The sequence below is a fragment of the Lissotriton vulgaris genome, chromosome 11, assembly GCF_964263255.1.
Source record: "Lissotriton vulgaris chromosome 11, aLisVul1.2, whole genome shotgun sequence".
NCBI lineage: Eukaryota > Metazoa > Chordata > Amphibia > Caudata > Salamandridae > Lissotriton > Lissotriton vulgaris.
The window spans coordinates 834,957,561-834,978,391 of record NC_141699.1 but is presented as its reverse complement, the minus strand read 5'-3'; the positions used below and the strand labels follow the sequence as shown (position 1 = coordinate 834,978,391).

The 20,831-nt window shown below is 40.1% G+C and overlaps 1 protein-coding gene across 4 annotated transcripts in view; it reads right to left on the bottom strand.

The window, feature by feature from the left end:
* Positions 1–20,831, bottom strand: part of PIGX (phosphatidylinositol glycan anchor biosynthesis class X) — a 513,668-nt gene that overhangs the window by 267,871 nt on the left and 224,966 nt on the right. For all 4 annotated transcript variants that reach the window (XM_086943952.1, XM_086943950.1, XM_086943953.1 and 1 more), the window contains exon 5: positions 1,774–1,987. In XM_086943952.1, coding sequence (XP_086800078.1) covers positions 1,774–1,987 — 214 coding nt within the window. The remainder of the gene's footprint in view (positions 1–1,773; positions 1,988–20,831) is intronic.

Sequence of the window (20,831 nt, the reverse complement as noted above, 5' to 3'; positions counted from 1 at the left end):
AGGCATTGCCAAACAACCATCATAGGAACCTTGATCTTGCTTCTTAAATCCCACAATTTCTTGATTTGGGATCTGGACTGTCCCTAGGGTGATCATGCCCAATGTATGCTATACGTTTACACATGTGATGTGTTACAACTTGATAGTACAAGAGCAGTGACTGGAATTCACATAGTAATGTCAAATGACTAGATAAAAGTCAAAACTGATAACAACAGGGTGAATGTAGGTTCCATAAAACATGCAATTTAATGGTGGGTGCTTGCCAAGTGGAATCATGCCACTTGGCAAGCATGCAACTGTTGGTCAGTCCTGGCTTTTAAGGCAACGCCATATTGCAATATGGGACTTGTGCTTTTGTTGTTTCAAAAGTCAGGAATGGCAAGAGGTGTTACACATTACATAGGTAAGATAACCAAATTACTATCATCACCATATTCCAGTCATGAGATTTTCTAATTTCGTGGTTCACTTTGGCCACCAAAAAAGCGCTGGAGACCATGCAACTCCCAGGTTTCTTAGTTTAGTTGTCAAAGGTGCAGGTAGAGTTACAAAAGACTGCTGAGATGGTCCCTCCTTGAGTTAGGCCAGAAGGAAGCTGCAATTAAAGGGGATGGTGAGACAATGTTAGACCTGCTGTACAGATGGGAGATAATCCAGTCTAAGAAGTTTCTTCAGACGTAGAATAGTGCAGGTCTGGGGTTGCAGTTTGTCATGGACAGAGGAACGATTCAGCTGTAGTAGTGTAGCCAACTGTTTTATAATGGCAGTAAATTTGAGGCCATCTGTCTATGATAGATGTCAGGGCGTGATAAATGCTTCTGCCTGGGCAGAAACCATTGTCATGGTCAGAGAGTAGGTTCTTTCCTTCTGTGGAGTAGATTTGTTAGATGGATCTAGCAAGTCAAATTTGTCTTTTTTGATGAGTGGTGTGATATCGAAAGTCACACAAACAATGGGAAATATGAGTGAAGTGAGTGAGTTGATGAGGCTGCTTCTTGCTAGGGAGGAAGTGCTTATGGAGATTAGGATGTCCGTGAAGGTTTGTGATGTATAGGGGCCCGGCCACAAGCGAGCTGCCTTACATACCTCCCTACTCCAAATTCATGAAATGTACTCAAAAGGTTGTTGCGGGTAGCCAGAGACTGTTTTCTGCCAGTGACATTTGGCTTGTTAGTTCTAGTCTCATTAGCCTGGCTTTTGGAGACCCTACTCCTGAGGTATTGATCCAGATTTTTGTTTCGGAGACAATTTGACTTGCTGCTTTACAGAAGGTTTCAGAGTGAAGGATTTTGGGGGCTGTGCACGGAGTGTGACCTCACTGGAAGCCTGTTTTCACAAGGTGATTTAAGTCTTCATTAACACATTTTTTCTCTTGGCAAGTATAAAGCCAAGCTGAGCATGCTCCTGACTGTTAGTCTGCTGAACCCAAGAATGATAGTACCTTAAGCGACCAATGAATATGAATAGGTGCTATGGTAACTCAACCCAGCCAAGGAAAAAGTTCAATGTAAATTAAGAGTTACAGAAATCTACTCACTCAATATCTTTGACAAAATCTGATGAATTCATAGCATCCCTTGAAATGTGCAAATGAGTCAGTTGCCTCTAAAAGACTGACCTGGTTGTTATTTAAACTATGTTTAAGATTAAAAGCCAACAAAACAGATCCAGACAACCAATCCTAACTTTCAGGCCTTCAATAACGAGAATACAGCACTTCCTTTTCGATAACACTGAAGTCCTAAAATAAGTTCTATAAGCATAATTTACCTGTGCTGCAACGAATAAGCAGTTGGGGGCTCTGTAGAGTGACTGAGGCTTCTCCGTCTTCTAGAGATGGCTGGTGGTACCGGACGTGCACTGGGATTTCCGCTCTAAAGCATTCAGCACAAGTAAATGGGTCCGGTTTGGCGAAAATGAAGGCAGTGTGCCCAAAAGATAAATATTCCGCAGCTTCCACATCTACCATGTCTGTGATGATAGCCTAAAGAGGCAGATTAAAATAATACAGATGCAATTAAAAGTCACATATGCATTTTTGTTGTAGGGTCAAGAGGTAGAATGGAAGCTGTTTCTTTCTACACATGAATGAAATAGTTACTTTCAGTCTGCCCCTATTGAATTCATGAGATGTGAGCTTAGAATATATGTAACTGCAGAGACGGAAGGATATCTACAGTTGCAGACTGATTTGACACTGTAATATATGTTACTACAGATATGAAAAATGTTACTTACCTGTATCAATGATGCTCCACTGTTGTTCAGATTAGCATGACTTGGTACCTCCTCCGGCATTATGGAGAAATCATGCAACAATTGTGTAATGAATTTAATTGGTTTTACTTATGCTTTTTCATTGTTTGTTAGGACAGTTCTTCTTCATTCTGTTTTAGAACCTTATCATTAGAAGCTTAGAAGCTTTTATGTGAATCTGTGTGCCAGTTGTTCCTGTATGCTGAGTGGATAGGACGTCTTAAACCTACTTACTTAATTAAAGAATAAATCTATACTACTTCATCTACTTCTGGTGTTATTGTGCTTCATTACACTGGCGACGATTTGGCTTACGAACCCTTGTATCGCATAACAAGATTCATCTTCTTCAAGATTTATTTGTAAGAGGAAGAAAAGACGTCCTAACACGACAAACTTAAGTGGTAAAGCTTACTTACAAACAAGGTACTGTACAATTTTCCTTTTCATAGGAAGTAATTTTCACGTCTAAACTAACTCAGCTTTCCTGAGACCTTCGAGGTTAATGAAGATCACTTTCCACCTCGACTTTGCAGTACTCAACGTTCCAGCCTGGAGTCAAATCTGACATTTTAATTACTTGCTGTTTCTTTAATTTGTAATTTAAGAACGACTCTAAGACTTTAATTGTGCTTGACACATTGTTGCATCCTGTATATTGTTTCCTACATATTTATTTATATCTGTTGCATGACATCATAAGGTTCCTGAGATGCCTGCCTGCATACCATGTTGTTATTCCAATCGGTTTCTGGATTCTAGAAGGCACATGAGTCTGATAAGGCAGTTGCATCTGGACCTGGAGAGACAGTGGTTGTAAATGCTGTGCTGAACATTAAACCACAATTCATTCTACTTTGTTTCCTGTGTAATTTCAACAAAATTTGGCGACGAGGGAAAGAACCATACCACTCTCCAGTCATTTCTTCAGCACAGGTACGGAGAGTTTCACAATTTTTATTCTTAATGTGCATTGATAGCACCAGCGGCAGTTATACTATTTATTTATAATATTGTGCTCTGGCACCTGCGGCTGTTTTCTTTAAGAGTACTGTTCCTGTGTAATTTCAACACACATCTTACTTAAAAAACGGCACAAGGATCCAATTTGACTGTACTTCAAACTTTGCCTATGTACGTTTATTTAAAACGTAATTAACGAGGTAAAGGTTTTGTCGTTTTCAGACATTTCCGATTGTCTCTAAGTTTTCATTTTGCCGTTTTGTTCTAAGAACCGCCAACTTTTGGTTGCCCAGCCCGAGAGTTTTAAACTTGCTTACTTTCAAAAGCTTTTTATGAGATATAACAACCTAGGCAATTTTGGATTTATTTAGTATTTTTTTCTCCTTTGTCACTGTCCCATGAGCCTCAAGTATTGAATTGCCTAGGTTGTTATATCTCATAAATTGTTTTTCCCTGACCTAGGAATTATTATATTCATATATTCAGGGGGTCCTTGTTACCTATAAATTACTTTCAAAAGCGCCACCTCGCGTGACAAGTCCAACTTGCGTGTCCATTTTCCTCGTGCATTTCAACGCGCTCTCTGTTTCCTGCTACGAGCCTTGTCGCGAGACGCCTGCTGTACTTAGACATTTACGTCGTTGGGGGGCCTTTGCATCTTCACGCTTCCTTACTAAGGACGCCCTCTCGTTTATTGTCCGTTGCCAAGACAACGTTACAAGCCTATTTCCAGGACTTTCTTCTGATCTTCGACGGGAAAATACACACTTAGCGAAGATCTTCCACGTAAATAAACACATTTCAGGATCTTTGAGAATCTCTGTAACACGGTGATAAACACACCTTTTATCGTGTTTGTCAGCCCAACTATCTACACGGTGATAAACACACCCTTCCTGTCCATTTTGTAGTGTTTATCAACAAACAAACCTTGGCAACGCCAAACTATGTGGTGGTTTACACTGTGATAAACAACCTTTTATCGTGTTTGTCAACTCAACTGTTTGCACGGTGATAAACACACCTCGCTTGTTTTTTATTTATGAACAAGCCTTGGCAACATCAAGCTACTTGGTAATTTACACGGTGATCAACACACCTTTGTTTGTGTTTGCACTTGCACGGTGATAAACACACCTTTATTTGTGTTTGTCTTCTCTTTTCACCTTTAATTTGCATTTATTTGTTTACAGACCATCATTGAATTTGAGTTCTAGGTTTCAAATATTTGAAATTTAAAATGCATAATGTCACCTCAGCTCCATTTTTTTTTGTCAGATCCTGGAGACCCTCCTATTTGTTGGTCTAAATGGAAGAAAGTCTTCCTAAATTATGCAAGAGTCTGTGGTACTTCATTAAGCGCAAAAAGGAAGTCCGCTCTTCTCATGCATTGCTTGGGGTCCGAGGGTCAGGACGTTTTTGAACATCTGCCTGAACTTGATGATGAAGAATCCAATGGTATAAATGAATTTGAGATTTGTCTCAAAAAATTAGACAAACATTATCTTCCAAAATTAAGTACGGTATTAGAAAGATGTCATTTTGGAAGAAGAATGCAACTTCCACAAGAGTCTGTTGAAGTATATATTACCCACTTACGTAAATTGGCTGCTACCTGCAAATTTGATACACTCTTGAGGAACGTATCCGCGACCAATTTATGTTAGGTTGTAATATAGACAAAATAAAAGATGAATTATGGCAAAAAGACGATCCTAAATTAGGTGAAATTGTCTTGATTGCCAAGCATCTTGAACATTCTCTTGCATGCGTAGAAGTTATTAAAAAATAATCTAATGCAAGTGCTATTAGCTCTGAAAAAGTACAAAGTGTGCCTAAATCTGGTATCTCTAAAAGTAAAGATTCTTTTATGGTACAAGCAAAATCCAAAGACTCCACTAATGTGTATTCAAAAAAAGGTACCTATATAAAGTGCTTTCGTTGTGATACTGTTGGTCATTTGGCAAATGATAAATCTTGTCCTGCCTTGTCGGTTAAATGTAAAACATGTGGGAAAATAGGTCATTATACTAAGGCACGTAGGACAAAGATTTTTAAGAAAAACAAACGTGTGAAAGGTGTGTTCATTTCGAATACTTCAGATTCTGAATCCGATGATCTTTACTGTGGTGAAGATTTAACTCAATCTGTGGACTCTACTGACAAAGTATGGAAAAAACCAATAGATGGTGTACAGGTGAATGGTTGTACTATTAATATGCTATTCGAGTCTGGTGCTAAGATTACCTTAATTCCTAAAACATTCTATGATTCTAACTTAAGTAAGAAAGTAAAAATGTTCAAACTTGACATTAAACCTCTGGCATATGGAGGACAACCTATAAAACTCTTTGGTTACTTTACGGGTGAGATTGAATATAAAGAGAGGATCACTGCTGGGAAAATTTACATATCTTGTAGAGGAGATTGTATTATCAGCTGGTTCCATCAAGGTGATCTAGGCGTGATGTTAGTTCCTGGTGCTGATCCTTGTATAGTTCTGAGAAACCCCACTGTAAGCCCCACTGACCCTTCGACCAACCTGGTGGTAGACAAAGTCACATATAAGGATAGTCACACTAAAGATGTGATTGGAGTTACTCAGGTTCAGGATTTGAAATCCCAATTCAGTGTGGTCTTCAGTGAGAGATTAGGGTGTCTTTCTGACTATACTCACAAGATTATTCTCAAGTCTGATGCTGTGCCAAACTCATGCAAGGTACGCAGTGTACCTTTAGCATTAAGGGAACCCATGTGGAATGAATTGGAGAAGCTTAAGAGTGAAGGGATCATAGTAGAAACAGAGATGAGTGATTGGTTGGCTCCAGTGGTTTTGGATCGCAAGGCTTCCAGCGAGATTAGGTTATGTGTTGACTTTCCCAGTCTTAATCGTGCTGTTGTTGCTGAAAAATACCCACTTCCTAATATCTCAGAGATGTTGGCTCAACTTGAGGGTGCAGAAATTTTCACCACGTTAGATCTGAGGGCAGCATATCATCAGATCAAGATAGATGATAATGATTCTATGAGTTTAACTTCTTTTATTACACCTTTTGGGACATATACATTTACCTGCCTCCCGTTTGGCCTCAACTCGGCTGCATCCGTTTTCCAAAGAGCCATGGAAAATGTCTTGCAGGGTATACCGGGTTTTAAAATATACCAATATGACGTTTTGGTCCATGGTCAGTCACAAATAGAGCATGATGATAGGTTGAGGGAAGTTTTGTTGAGGTTCAAATCTCGTGGTTTAACACTTGGGGCCCGATGTAGGTAAATCTTTTTTACCACTTCATAAATACCGATTCATACCGAATCGGTATTTAAGAAGTGGTAAAAAAGAGAAGGGCAGATGTAGGTAATTTTATTTTAAAAATTACCGAATCGGAAGGAATCGGTATTTACCGATTCGGTAAATACCGAATCGGTAATGCCCATTGATTCCTATGGGCATTGAAGCCCATAGGAATCAATAGGCATTACCGAATCTGTATTTACCGATTCAGTAATTACCGATTTCTGCAAGGGTGCAGGGGGTGTCACTTTGACACCCTCTAGCACCCCCAATACTGGCTTGTGTGCCATGTGGCACACAGTCATGCCCTAAGGGCATGTCTGTCTGTCACATGGCATAGGTGTGCATTCACACATGTGCATGCACACCTGGATTCGGTATTTTAACACCCAATTGGATTGGGTGTTAAAATACCGAATCTGAAAGGCCCGTGGGACTCAGAAGAGTCCCACCTACATCTGGAAGATACCGAATCGGTAAAAATACCGATTCGGTATTTTACAGATTCTGTAAATTTACCGATTCGGTAAATATACCGAATAGGAAAATACTGGCCCCCTACATCTCAAAGTGCCAAATACCGGTCGGAAACGGCCGATTTTGGCCATTTCCGACCGGTATTTGCCACCTACATCGGGCCCTTAGAGTGAACAAATGTAAGTTCAACATGAGTGAATTGGACTATTTGGGACATAAATTAACCAAAAGTGGTGTGAGGCCTAAAGATAATTTAGTTGGAACTATTGCCAATCTTTCTGAACCACAAAATAGAGATGAGTTAGTCAGTTTTCTTGGGTTGGCGGAATATTATAATAAATTTGTTCCCCAGTTTGCTTCAAGAACTCATACCTTGAGGACGCTTTTAAAAAAAGGAACAACATTTGTATGGTCTGACAATTGTAGGGATGAATTTCTTGATGTCAAAAATGCACTGAAAAATGCTCCTTCCCTTCACAGTTTTGACTCTTCTGCCAAATCAATCTTGATTACAGATGCTAGCTCTAAGGGGCTAGGTGCCGTCCTCAAACAGGTTAATGATGCAAATGAAACAACCATCGTGTTTCTTTCAAGGGCTCTCATAGGACCAGAAAATTTGTATTCTGATATTGAAAAATAAACTTTGTGCATTTTTTGGGCCATCTGGAAGTTAAAAAAGTTTATGGGGGAACTCTTTTGTGGTTCGATCTGACCACAAGCCCTTAAAAGATCTTTTTATTAAAAAGAATCTTGATGCTGTCTCATCAAGGATTTGCAGATGGATCATTGCTCTTCAGGACTATGATTTTGTAGTGAGTTATATACCTGGCGTAGAAAACAAAGTATCTAATTGTCTCTCTCGTTTGGTTCAGGTGAATGTAAAAGTGGATTCTGAGAATATAGCTGATCTATGGGATAATGATGAGTATAAAGTGTGCGAAATTATCACTGAAGTTGTAAGTGAGGTTGAGTGGAAAAACTTTTTAAGTAAAGATGCAGTTCTGGTAAAGGTCTCCGAGTTGATTACTGAAGGTTGGAAAAGTGTGAAAAACCTGGATGAGGACGTTTGCAAATTTTGGAATGTCCATGATGAATTATCTATCAATTCGGGGCCCTTATGGAGAGGTACAAAACTCATATCTCCTATCTGTGTCAGGCCAAAGATCATCCAGCAGGCTCATCAAGGACATCCTGGTGTCTCAAAGACTAAAGAAAGAATTCGGATGCACTTTTGGTGGCCAGGCATTGACCTCCAAGTTGAGCGTGTTGTGAGAGATTGTGCACCATGTAATACATGTGATAAAACTTTAACAACAATGACTCAAACCATGGTAATGCGTAAAAAACCCTCCAGATGCAGGGAGGAAATCGCTCTAGACCTTCTAGGACTCATTTCTAGTTCATCTGGTCAATATTTGGTGTTGGTTTTAGTTGACATGTTTTCCAGATGGCCGGAAATTAAAGTTGTGAGGAGTACTGAGACAAAAGATGTTATTACATTTCTAGAAGACATTTTTGCTAGGGAGGGGCTTCCTGATTCCATATTGACCGACAATGGGGTCCAGTTGGTCTCAAGGGAAATGGAAGAATATTTGAGTAAGAATGGAATTAGACACAAACGGTGTTCTCTGTATCATCCCGAAAACAACGGGATGGTAGAGAGATTTAATCGAGTTCTTAAGGAGTCTGTACAAATAGCCATAGCTCAGGGAAAGAAATGGAAATTAGAAATTACTGAACGGGTGAGAATCTATTGTTTCGCACCTCATTCCACCACTGGTAGGGTGCCGTTTGAACTTTTTCGAGGACGGTGCCCTAATACTCATCTGTTTCAACCATGGATGAGGGACAAATGTCATGTCTCAGAGTCTAAAAAAACTTCGGGAGTGTTTTTTTCTAATAGCCATAATAACTCTCAGAGGTTAAAGGTTTTAAAGAGAAAGAATTATTTTGATCAAAGGAATGCTGTTTCAGGCACTTGTGTAAAGGTAGGTGACAGGGTGAAAGTTTGTTTACCAAAGAAAATCTGTGGTTTATCAAAATATTCTTCTCCTTTTATTGTCAAAAAATGTTTTGAAAATGCTGTCAAGTGAAGTGATGGTCGCATCTGGAATTTAAATAGGGTTGCTCCTTTGCACAAAGATGTCTTTGTTACACCCAATGGCCCGCGATGAAACAAACATTGTAAAGACTGTGTTACGCAGAAGTTGTCACAAGAAGAATACCGCTGTGTCTCTTCATGATTTTGTTTTAAAGTGATTATGCAAAGAGGAAAGTTGTGTAATGAGTTTAATTGGTTTTACTTATGCTTTTTCATTGTTTGTTAGGACAGTTCTTCTTCATGCTGTTTTAGAACCTTATCATTAGAAGCTTAGAAGCTTTTATGAGAATCTATGTGTCAGTTGTTCCTGTATGCTGTGTGGATAGGACGTCTTAAACCTACTTACGTAATTGAAGAATAAATCTACACTACTTCATCTACTTCTGGTGTTCTTGTGCTTCATTACAAATATCTTTTTGTTGTTTTTACAGGGGTTTTATATTGTGAAATTTGGGCTATTGTATTTCAATAAAGGGCATATTTTGAGTTCGGCCTCCAAATTTTGAGTTTGGTCTCACTCGCCACTCACCATATACCGAGTGCTATTCAGAGGCAGACGAGCATTTTCACAAAAATGTCCCGGCCAAGCCAACAGGAGCTCTTAGATTAAAATCCAATGCTGGCATACAATATGACCTGCTTGTCAACGATTAGTTTTTCAGAAACAATTGCACACAATGGGTGCTTGTTTCTGGAAAAAAAAATTGCTTTTATCCCATTTTGTAGTTCCTGTTTTTTAATAGGTCTCACCTGCAGCCATGCGAGGGCGTCTTGGAATCAATACGGTTCCAGAAGTCTTGTCTGAGCTCCGCCCGCAATTGTGATTTGTGTGTGTCATTTGCCGTCACTTATTATTCCGAACAGACTTCGTTGATTGTCCAGGAGTGTTTTTAGTCCCTCCTGGTTGCGACCTTGTCCGTTTTACGCCACGCCCAACGGGATTGGGTCTTTTACTGGCGGCGTGAGACAGTGGGTTTAATATTGACTTGCTGCACTTTTTTTTTTACCTATTGCATGCGTTTGCGTGTGGAATGCATTTTATGCTATTTTGTTATTTAAACTATTGCATATGTTTGCCTGTGGAATATATTCTATGCTATTTTGTTACCCTACTTTGTTACTATACGCTTTTTTTAAAATTTAAACAATGCGTGAATGTGCACATGCCGTAGGAAGCGTTTTGAGGGGATGTCCGTAACATTAGCATCCAGACGGTGGAATCGGCATAAAAGTTAAGCTTTTGTGGATGAGGGCTCGGAATAAAAGGTAAGCTTTAGTGGGTTATGCGTTTCTGATTGGTTTATTTATGGCTTTTTTGGTGATATCGGTTATGCTATTAAGGTGCGGTCTCTTGCATGTGGGATGCATTTTGATTATTCTACGCTACTTGTTGCTATATCTTGCGTGTGGGATGTTTTTTCTTCATTTTATGCTACTTTGTTACTATACGCTTGAGGTGCGGTTGATGTTTTCTTTATCTAAAAAATGCGTGAATGTGCACATGCCGCTGCTGATGACACACCACTGCTGACACACCACTGCTGACACACCGCTGCTGACACGCCACTGCTGACATGCCGCCGCTGACACGCCGCTGCTGACACGCCGCTGCTAACATGCCATTGCTGTGCGCCTCACTGCTGACACACCACTGCTGTGCAGTTCACTGCTGACACACCACTGCTGTGCAGTTTACTGCTGACACACCACAGCTGTGTGCCCCAGTGATGAAGGCAGAATTGAATGCAGCTAAATCTGGAAGAGGTGGGCATGCACAGCCCAGACCCAAGTCATCTGAAGGAGTCAGGGCAAGGAGGAGGAAGCAAGAAGCTGCCAGCACAGCTACGATAGGAGGAACATTAGATAGGTGCATGAAAGACAAGGAGGAAATCCATTTGATCCCAAAGCCGGGTCACGCGGGCGGGGGGATAAGAAGGTGGGAGGTGGGTGCAACTAAAAGAAGTGGAGTAAGAGGAGGCAAGAGCTCTAATGTAAAGAAACAACTAGCTCCGTAGAGAAGATGGACGACAAGGGGTGCTACCAGGTTGACGAGGCTTTACAGAGCAGATTAAGCCTGCTCAGTCCTCACTAAGGATAGTCGCAGGTGCAGGTAGAAGTGATGTTTGGCAAGGATTGTAGGGGGAGAGAACTGGGAGAGTTACAAGAATAGAACAAGCATTGAAAATGCAATAGGTCTCGCCTTTGATTAAGTTAAAGCCATTTGCTTTGCTAATGTATTGTATAGCAAAGCAAATGGCTTTAACTTAATGAAAGACGACGCCTACTGCATTTTTAATGCTTGTTCTATTTGTGAGCGCTGTGCCGCCAACACTGTCAACAGAGAAAATCTGTGTCAGAAAAAACACAGAAAAAATGGCCAGTCTTATGATGGGCTCCTAAAGCCGAGGTTGGAAGGGCTTTGATGGGTGGATTGGGAACAGGCAAAACGTTTACTACAGTGAGGTCAGCTGAGGACCTCCTGTCAGGAAAGTGGTTCCCCGACTTGTAAGTGAGGCAGAGGAGCAAAGAGTGTGGCGCATAACGTCATAGTTGATAATTTAGGGCTGATGTAACTTTTTACAACACTTTAAATAATTCCCTAAGTCTCTTTAGTTATAAGCCCCAGGGATCAGGTATGACACATCATTCAAAGAGGAGGTGGCTGCAAGTGAAACTACATTGGACGTTCGACCAAGAGAAAAACAGATACAGGTAGGATTTCCTTCACTAGCTAAGGATCCTGCATAGGCACCATCTGCCTGAAAAAACATATGAAGAAAAGCAAAACCTTTGGAAGCATGATGCAGAAGGATAAGCATTTAACAAAGGCAATCTTTAAGAGTAAATTAGAAGACCTCGAGTTCTCGTCTCAAATCAGATTGCAAGCACTGTTGCTTGCAAACTGCGTGACATACATTCCATGTCGCTAAGCATTCCCCAAAGTTAGGAGCTATCACCTCAAGGCTCAAATGGTAACCGCAAACAGATGCGTGTTCCTAGCTGATGAGAGATACCGAAAGGCATACATTCATGGGGTGGAAAGACAGAGGCATGGTCTCTCTTCTGATACTTAATATTATACCGTTTCTCCTACTTGCGGCCACCCCTGCCACTGTCAGAACCAATCCTGTTGTATGTCTCACATTAAAAATGCTAGTTGTAGCATTTTAACAGGTCTGATAGAGTTGAAATGGCCCTTCTATGATCTCTAACACAACCAAGATGTACACACAATTAAAGACGCACCCTTGCTGCAGATAGCATATTAATGCTTCATATAATCGGGAAACAAAACAAATACAATAAAAGACATAAATGTAAATGTATTTGAGCTTATATAGCGCACAGCTACCCGCAGTGGGTTTCCCGGCGCTTGCTTAGGGAACCCGTCCTGGTATTCCCCTGTGAGATAACCCCAGCAGGGTATCCACAAGGTGAAAGCCAGGCATCCCGCCGCGAGGGGCCGTTGTGGAGATTAAGCAAGCTATTGCCCAGAGTCGCAGAGTGTGAACCCGTGAGTCGAGAAGGCACCGGAGCGAGAATTATCGAGTCCGTGGAATTTTTAGCCCAAGACCCGCCGAGGCGGGGAATTGAACCCTGGTCCAGGGCCGATCTCAGCTTCCGGGTCTGCCGCCTCTAACCCCTGAGCCACACTTCTCCACATACAACCTATCTTTCAACATTATATTATCGTCCCCTCTATGTTGAATTGAATGGGCTCCAGTGAGTCCCTATTCTTTTGGAGAGGGTGCGGCGCTAATGGTTTTATCACCCATGTGCTACCCTAATGCAGAGAACCAGAGCTTCTAGACCTCAGCAATAGGCGAAATAGCAGGAATTCTGGATCATCAAACCCCCTTTGTCCCTCTGCTAGCTCTTTCATGGAGGAAGTCCCACTTCTCAGTATCCTGACAATGCAAAGGAACTGCCCACCGGTTCCTACTCGCATCCAGAACAAGCATTGGCATAGCCAATTGGTCTTGCCTTTGGGACCTTATACAAGTGTTTAGCCCCTCAGCACATTATCCCCCACTCACATGCCCACACACTCTCAACAGCTTTAAATAATCATATACATTTTTTTTCTTTTTATAAATCGATTTGAAACGAGAAATGTTAAAAGGTTTAACTTTTGTTTATTGTTAGTTGGCATTTCTGGTTTACTTCTCACCCCTCTATTAGCTGCGCATCGAGTAAGAAACGCCTACCCTAATGAACTAAAGCATATTGTTAGCCCTCTATACCTTCTTTTGGCCACTGCAATCTAACGGTACCGGCTAAAAGGTGCAGTGTGAATAAACATTATGTGACCTCAAATGAAAGAAAAACATAAAGGATACGTTCTGCCAGGCCACTTGCACAGAAATACTGCAGCATCATAACAAATAGCGGTAAAATTAGATTAGTGCCATCAGAAAAGCCACATCTGGCGCCAAATTGAGATGGAGTGTAGGAGGCAGAGCTCCTGAAAGGAGTGAACCATGACAAGAAAATCTAGCAGGAAATCGGGTTTCCTGGACCTACTTTGGCCACCCTTAAAGTAATGTGTCATTATGGGGGCATGTTTCGAGCGCAACCATGATGGCTGTGCTGTTTTGAGCTCCGTAGGACCGCCGACGCGGCCGCTCAAGTTGAATGATACTTGGGTGAATTTGTGTTCACCGTACAGCGGAAATGGGCATCGGAATGAAGAAGAGAAGAAACAAGCTTTATTTGATTTAAAAATTTTAAATCATAAAAGCATACATATACAAATATATCATCACATTAAAAAGAAACAGAATTCATTTGTACATAGTTATTACAGTCGAATTATCAAACCTTTAGAAAGCGCAAGTGCAATAATTCCCTGTTTAGCCAGAACTAGCCTAATTAATCCATTTCACAATATTTATTTATTTTATTTTAAAAAGTTTTATATAGCGCTGGCTAGACCCGGAGGTATCAGAGCGCTTTACATGAGCATCAGATCATAATTACAGGTTACATTGTTAAAATGGTTACACAGTTCTTAGAGCATGGCAACATAGTTACTTGTAAGGTCGAGATAAACAATAAGCATAAATACGTAAGGGGAAAAGCAGGCAAGGTGAGAAATTCAGGGGAAGGGGGTAGGAGCAGGGGAAGTAGACAGATAATGAAGGCGGGAAAGAGGAGGGGAGGGTGAGAGACACAGCACAATAAGGAGGGCCAACACACTTCGTCTACATCGATTTAACTATTTAAAAATTTCCTGGCCCTGATCACACTCTTTAAGTAACCCACCATTGATCCAATACAGTAAAAATTACCCAGCATCTGTAAGTGCATAAAGTCTGGGCGACATTGCCTCCACCCTCCCTGTTTCAATAGGGGTATTAACCATCGACGCCTTTCACTGCTATAGAACTTACAGAACAGAGTTGTGTGTATGTTACTCTGCACAGAAATGTTATCGCAAGGACAGCAACAAAGTTTCTTTGACCAATCGTTTATGACAGGGAGGGAAATCAAACGATGGAAGGTACCGAATCTAAATTTGGTCAATAGATATCTGCCGTACCTATCCGTAACATGTATCAGGTATGGGTTGAATATCGCACGCGATAACGATGATTTGATGTAAAGTCACCGTAGGTTTACCTAGAGGGTTTGCCTAATTTCTTCCAGATGGTTCATACAAAGCTTTTTAAACTCTTTTCGACTGATAGACCTCATGTTATCAGGAGATATGTAATATTCCGGGTATATGTCAAGATAAATTCCCTTTGGGTTATTTTAAAAGAAGACACCAATTCTTACAGACTACTAAACAAATGTCATTAATTCATCAGGACCCTTCAGTTGGAGCAATGCAAAATACAACAAAACAGTTCTATAAAAACAAATGGATTCAATGTGACAATTTATTCATATAAAAACCAAGTTAAAAACAAACAAATATAAAATTGAGTAAAATCTCCTTTGAAGAAAACTGCTTGGATTGCACGCGGGACGCTTCAAGCTACAACGTGAAAGAAGCTGAGGCTACAAATCAACACAGAACGCAGATAGTGGATCTAGTACCTATCTATTGAAGCTCTCTAAACTGATTCAAGAGGGGCTATCTTATGTACCGCGTGCTGAAACATTTTGATGTTTTTATATAAGTCATGCTTTTATCGCCTAGCTTTTGGATAGATATCCTTCAAAATTACTGATTCTATATTGCTGTTCAGCAAGGGATATTTAGATATTCATATATATATTCATCTACGGCTGACTCATCTGCAGCGTAGGTCTACTATTACAAGGAGGACGACCTTTATACATGACTAACAAAGAATAAAAACCAATATCCTAAATAATACCGGATCACCCTCGTGTGGCTGACATTCGTTATAGAAAGAAGGACGGTCAACCTAATAAGAAATTAATTTTGGGAAGACAGCCAATATACTCCTGATAGAAGGCGGCTGTATTTTAATGTCCGTTGAAACGCGTTGAGCAAAGGGGAGAAGTGCAATATATACTGAGCAAGGATTACTCTGACTGTTGTAGAATTTTTACCTTGATTTTGCACCTCCCTTATTATTCTTAGGAAATGCTTAGGTTTAGAATGTGTATATGATTTGTTCCGTTCTCATACTGTCTGTTTTCCTAAATTTCATTTTACTCAATTTTATATTTGTTTGTTTTTAACTTGGTTTTTATATGAATAAATTGTCACATTGAATCCATTTGTTTTTATAGAACTGTTTTGTTGTATTTTGCATTGCTCCAACTGAAGGGTCCTGATGAATATATGACATTTGTTTAGTAGTCTGTAAGAATTGGTGTCTTCTTTTAAAATAACCCAAAGGGAATTTATCTTGACATATAGTCAGTTCTGGTACCCTATCCCTTTGGTGTGGGGTCCCTCTCTCTTTTATTAGATAATATTCCGGGTAACCCATATCGTGCATAACATTTTTTATATAATTTATCCATGTAATTTTGTAGGCATTTTCTAGGCTCATTGCGTCTTTTATTATTTTTCTGTTCAAGCCCATACTCTCTGTAGACCATATTCTGTGCCAAAGCAGTGGAGGTTGGGCCTTGATTAAATCGGAAATATAAGCCAGCCCTAGTTCAGCGTGACAGTTAAACACCGGGGCCCTTGTTGGGACTGATAAGACAAATCTTAAAAAGGCGTTTTCTATGCATTGAATTGAAAGACTGTTTTGAAAACCCCAAATACCAGCCCCGTACACAGCTACACTTATGCATTTTGCTTGATAGATTTTTATTAAAATTTCTAGTGGCCTTTACCCCAGTTTCTTTGAGAAGTTTGCTTGGGCCACAATAGACTTCATAAACAATAAGCTCCTGGCTTTAACTGCTGGGGCCCAGGAGCCGGATCTATCAAATAAAAGGCCCAAGTAGCTGAACGAATTGGTTGTTTCCACCTTATCCCCTCCTGCCAGATAGCTTTTGTTCGTTATCTTTCCCCTCCCACATGACATTACAAAACTTTTCCTAGCATTCAGTTTTAAGCCCAGCTTATCCATAAAACAGGTGTAAAAGAAAAGCGCCCTCTGCAAGCCGATCTGGGTACAGGCCATTAATACCGCGTCGTCAGCATATAATAAGGATGATATTGGTCGCGTATTTATTATCGGGGTCCCTGGTGTGTGACACCAGCTCCTGCTCCAGGGCAGCACAAAGTCCTGCGCACTCAAACAAATATAAACAACAATGTGTAAGATGAGCGAAAAGGCAAAGAAATAAGTCCCACGTCGGTTCTTGGAGTTGGTGTTCTCCCTTTAATAGGTCATCAATTACGACATAAATTACTCAGCCAGCCGACACGTGTTTCGTTGTAGACAAAACAGATGTCTACAACTCTTCAGGGCCCAATTCCGGTGATAATTCCAACCCGGAAGGGTAACCCAGTTAAATTCCACAGAAAGATAAAAGAGTGAAGCGAACCCCCCACAGTTTGTTAAGTACAACTTAATCGAAAGCAGCTGTGAGGTCTACGAAGGCCAAATAGATTTTCATCGGAATGGTTCAGGAACCCATGGCCTGAATTTCTAACGACTGGGTTTGTCTTCTGGCATTACTGACATCGCAACACTTTTCTCGTCATAGCTGGGGCTTCAAAATGGCGGCGACTACAAAGGTTTTGTCGATTCTTGGACAGAATGCGCGAGTTTATTGGTCGGTGTACCCTGGCTCCTCCTATATTATTTACTCAACATGAGGTATGGTGCCAGTGCTCTCTATTCCTGCCTCTGTGCTGCAATATTCATGTTGGTGATGTGATTTACCTGCGTCTTGCACACACGGAAAGGGTATTCTGACAGAATATTTTTGGCTGGCACACCATATAGCCGGGGACTCATTTTCTGGTCAGTTCTCTCTCAGAGTGGATGCAATATTTTAAACATTATTGTTTGGGAGCCTAATTTTTGAGTCTCTTTGGCTATGAATCTTGTAGGTTCATAACATCTAACTTGTGTCCTTATACTCATTGGTTCCAATGGCAGAAGGCATGGGTCTCTCCTCAAAAGACAGATTCCTGCCTCTGTGCTGCAATATTCATGTTGGTGATGTGATTTCTGTGCATCTTACACACACGGAAAGGGTGTTCTGACAGAATTTTTTTGGCTGGCATACCATATAGCCGGGGACTCATTTTCTGGTCAGTTATCCCTCAGAGTGGATGCAATATTTTAAACATTAGTGTTTGGGAGCCTAATTTTTGAGTCTCTTTGGCTATGTTTATCCTTGCAACCTTGTTTCAAAAGAACTTGCTGTGACTAAATGGTGGTCTCATGGAGCCCCGGCCACCTCGGTGCGTGCTGGCAGGCATTTCATTTTCATTTCCTGCTTGGGTTCCTGTAACTCTCCCTCAGGACGTTGTTGACAGTATTATCAGGTGCATCTTACACGTGGCAGTGGCTAAAGGGGTGTTGTGTAATGAAATACTTTTGCTGTCATTACTTTAAGGCAATTACGATATCTGCTGACAGGAATCTTGTAAGCTTCTTTTGTGTTCAGTTTTTCCTTGAAATTTCTTTTTCTTCTCTTCTCTTTAGTTTTTTCTTTCTCTTTTTATATCCTTTCTTCTCTGGGGACACCTGCTTTGGCTTATTCTTTAAGTCCTTTTTATCTGTCACCTACCTCTAGACCCGATGTAATGTTAGATTGGTTTCCTTTTCTCCTGCATCAAATATTTTTATTTATGTTGGTTTGCATCTATTTATGGTTGGTCTGAATGTGCTTTCACTTAATGCGTGCGGCCTAAATCACCCAGTTAAGAGGGCCAAGATTCTCGAGAAATGGAAAAGCTTATCTGGTGATATTGTTTTACTTCAGGAAACTAAGATAGCCTATAAGGAAGCTTTACTTTTATGGAAGGAGTGGGTCCTTGATGTGGCATGTTCTGAAGCCTCTGGTAAGAGGAATGGGAATGTGACGTTGATTTCCAAAAACTCTGGTCTATTATTACTGCAGAACATGATTCTGAGGGTAGATGGTTGCTTTCTCGCTTATCCAATGGCTCGGTTGACATTTATATTATGAACATCTATGCCCCTAACATCAATGATCATCTAATTTGGCTTTCTATAAGTAAAAAGCTTTCTGACATGCCTTAAAATGCCAAAACAATTGTTGGTGGTGATTTCAATTTACCTAATGACCCCATTTTAGACAGACACTCTTGCTTAATATGTGTTCTTCTCATCAGCTTATTGACGTTTGGAGAATGCATAAACCTATGGGTAGTGATTTCGCCTTTTTCTCCTCTCCACATTCTAGTTTTCTCGTATTGACTATCTTCTAGTGAACAAGGTGCTTTTAAAGCATACTAAAAGTGTTAGGATTTATCCAATAGTTGTTTCTGATCACGTAGCGGTCTCATTCACTCTCCTTAATCTTACGGATAAAAGTGGACCGCGTACTTGGCGCCTTAACATAGAGATTTTGGATGATAATGATTAAGTTAAACAACTAACCGAAGAAATTTGCAATTTCTTTAAAGATAATGAATCTTCGGTGAGTTCCCCAGTAGTCTTGTGGGATGCCTTTAAATGTAGTATTAGAGGCCATATTATCAAACAAATGGCGAAAAGGAATGTGGATATTAGGAAGTCACTCAAATCTTTGGGGGATGATATTAAACATAAAAAGATTTTATATAGAAGCTCTAATGATAAGTCGCTCCTACAAGACATCAAGAATTTTAAAATACTTGTTTAATTCCATAGTTACTAAAAGAGCTTATATTGGTGTTCATGCTAAAATATCTAGACACTTGTTACGAAATAGAGCAGGTAAGATGTTAGCTGCTACCTTAAAATATCAGAACACAAATGTTACAACTGTTCAGATCTCCTTATAAATGATAATTCTGGTTCTAGGAAATTCCATACTCAAGAAATTCTTGACGTTTTTCGTGATTTTTATAAAAAGCTATATCAGTGTAATATCGGTAAATGTCAACAATTCTTGGCCTCGATCCCTACAAACACTATCTCTGATTCAGATATGGTGGCTTTGGGGAAACTGATTGATTTTGAAGAGATAATTCAGGCCATTAGGGCTACTCGGTCGGGGAAAGCACCTATTGCTTTTCATAAGACATTCTTATCCTCAATAATAAAATATCTCATGGAGGTTTTTGATAATTTTGTCATGACAGGTAACGTCTCTGGTTCAGCCGCTGAGGCTACTATTTTTGTGATTCCTAAGGAGGGTAAAGACCACTCTGACCCTAAAAATGTCTGTCCAATTTCACTTTTAAATATGGAAGCTAAAACATTTGCTAAGAATCTGGCTAAACGTTTAGAGGAACATATCCCTAGTCTTATCCATACCTCGCAGACTGGTTTTGTTAAGGGAAGACTGGCTAGAGATAATATCCAAACTTTTTGTCATATTTTGGAGAAAGTTAAACTTTTGGATTTGCCTTCGGCAGAGATTACCCTTGACTCCGAAAAGGCTTTTAATAAGGTCTCTTGGCCTTTTTTACAAGCAGTGCTTCAGTCTCCCAACCTAGGAGATTCTTTTATCAATATAGTAATGTCCTTGTATGCACATCCTAAAGCTAATATTAGAATTAATGGGGCTACTTTTTTAAATCTCTGTCAGGGCACTAGACAAGGATGTCCGTTATCACCCCTTCTTTTTCTATTGTCTATAGATCCACTCCTACGGTTACTCAACTTGAATCAGGCTATCAAAGGCTTTGAATTTGGTTCACAGAAAATTAAAATGGCTGCTTATGCAGATGACGTTCTCATTTTTTCTGAGGATATCGCTACTGCTATTCCTGCAATTTCCAATACTATTAAAGAATTCTCGCTAGTCTCAGGGTATACTCTGAATAAGGATAAGACGGAAATGATTCCTCTTAATACGTTATGTTTCCCTTCTCACATGGGTAATGCAGGTTTCAAATGGCAATCCACTCATATTAAATATCTAGGAATTTGGTTTTGTAAAAACCTTTTGGATACTATCTCCAATAATGAATCTCAGATAATAGCGAAGGTTAAAGATCTGCTGACCGTGTGGTCTCCTAAATATATCTCCTGGTGGGGACGATTTCAAACTCTTAAAATGATGATACTCTGATTGTTAATTTCTTGTCCTCTATGCTGCCTATAAAGCTTTCCTTAGCCTTTTTCCTTAAGATTGATGTACTCCAACATTTTTGTGGAGTGATAAGCGTGCTAGAATCGCATATAAACATCTTAGAAAACCCTATGTTCTGGGGGGTTGTAATCT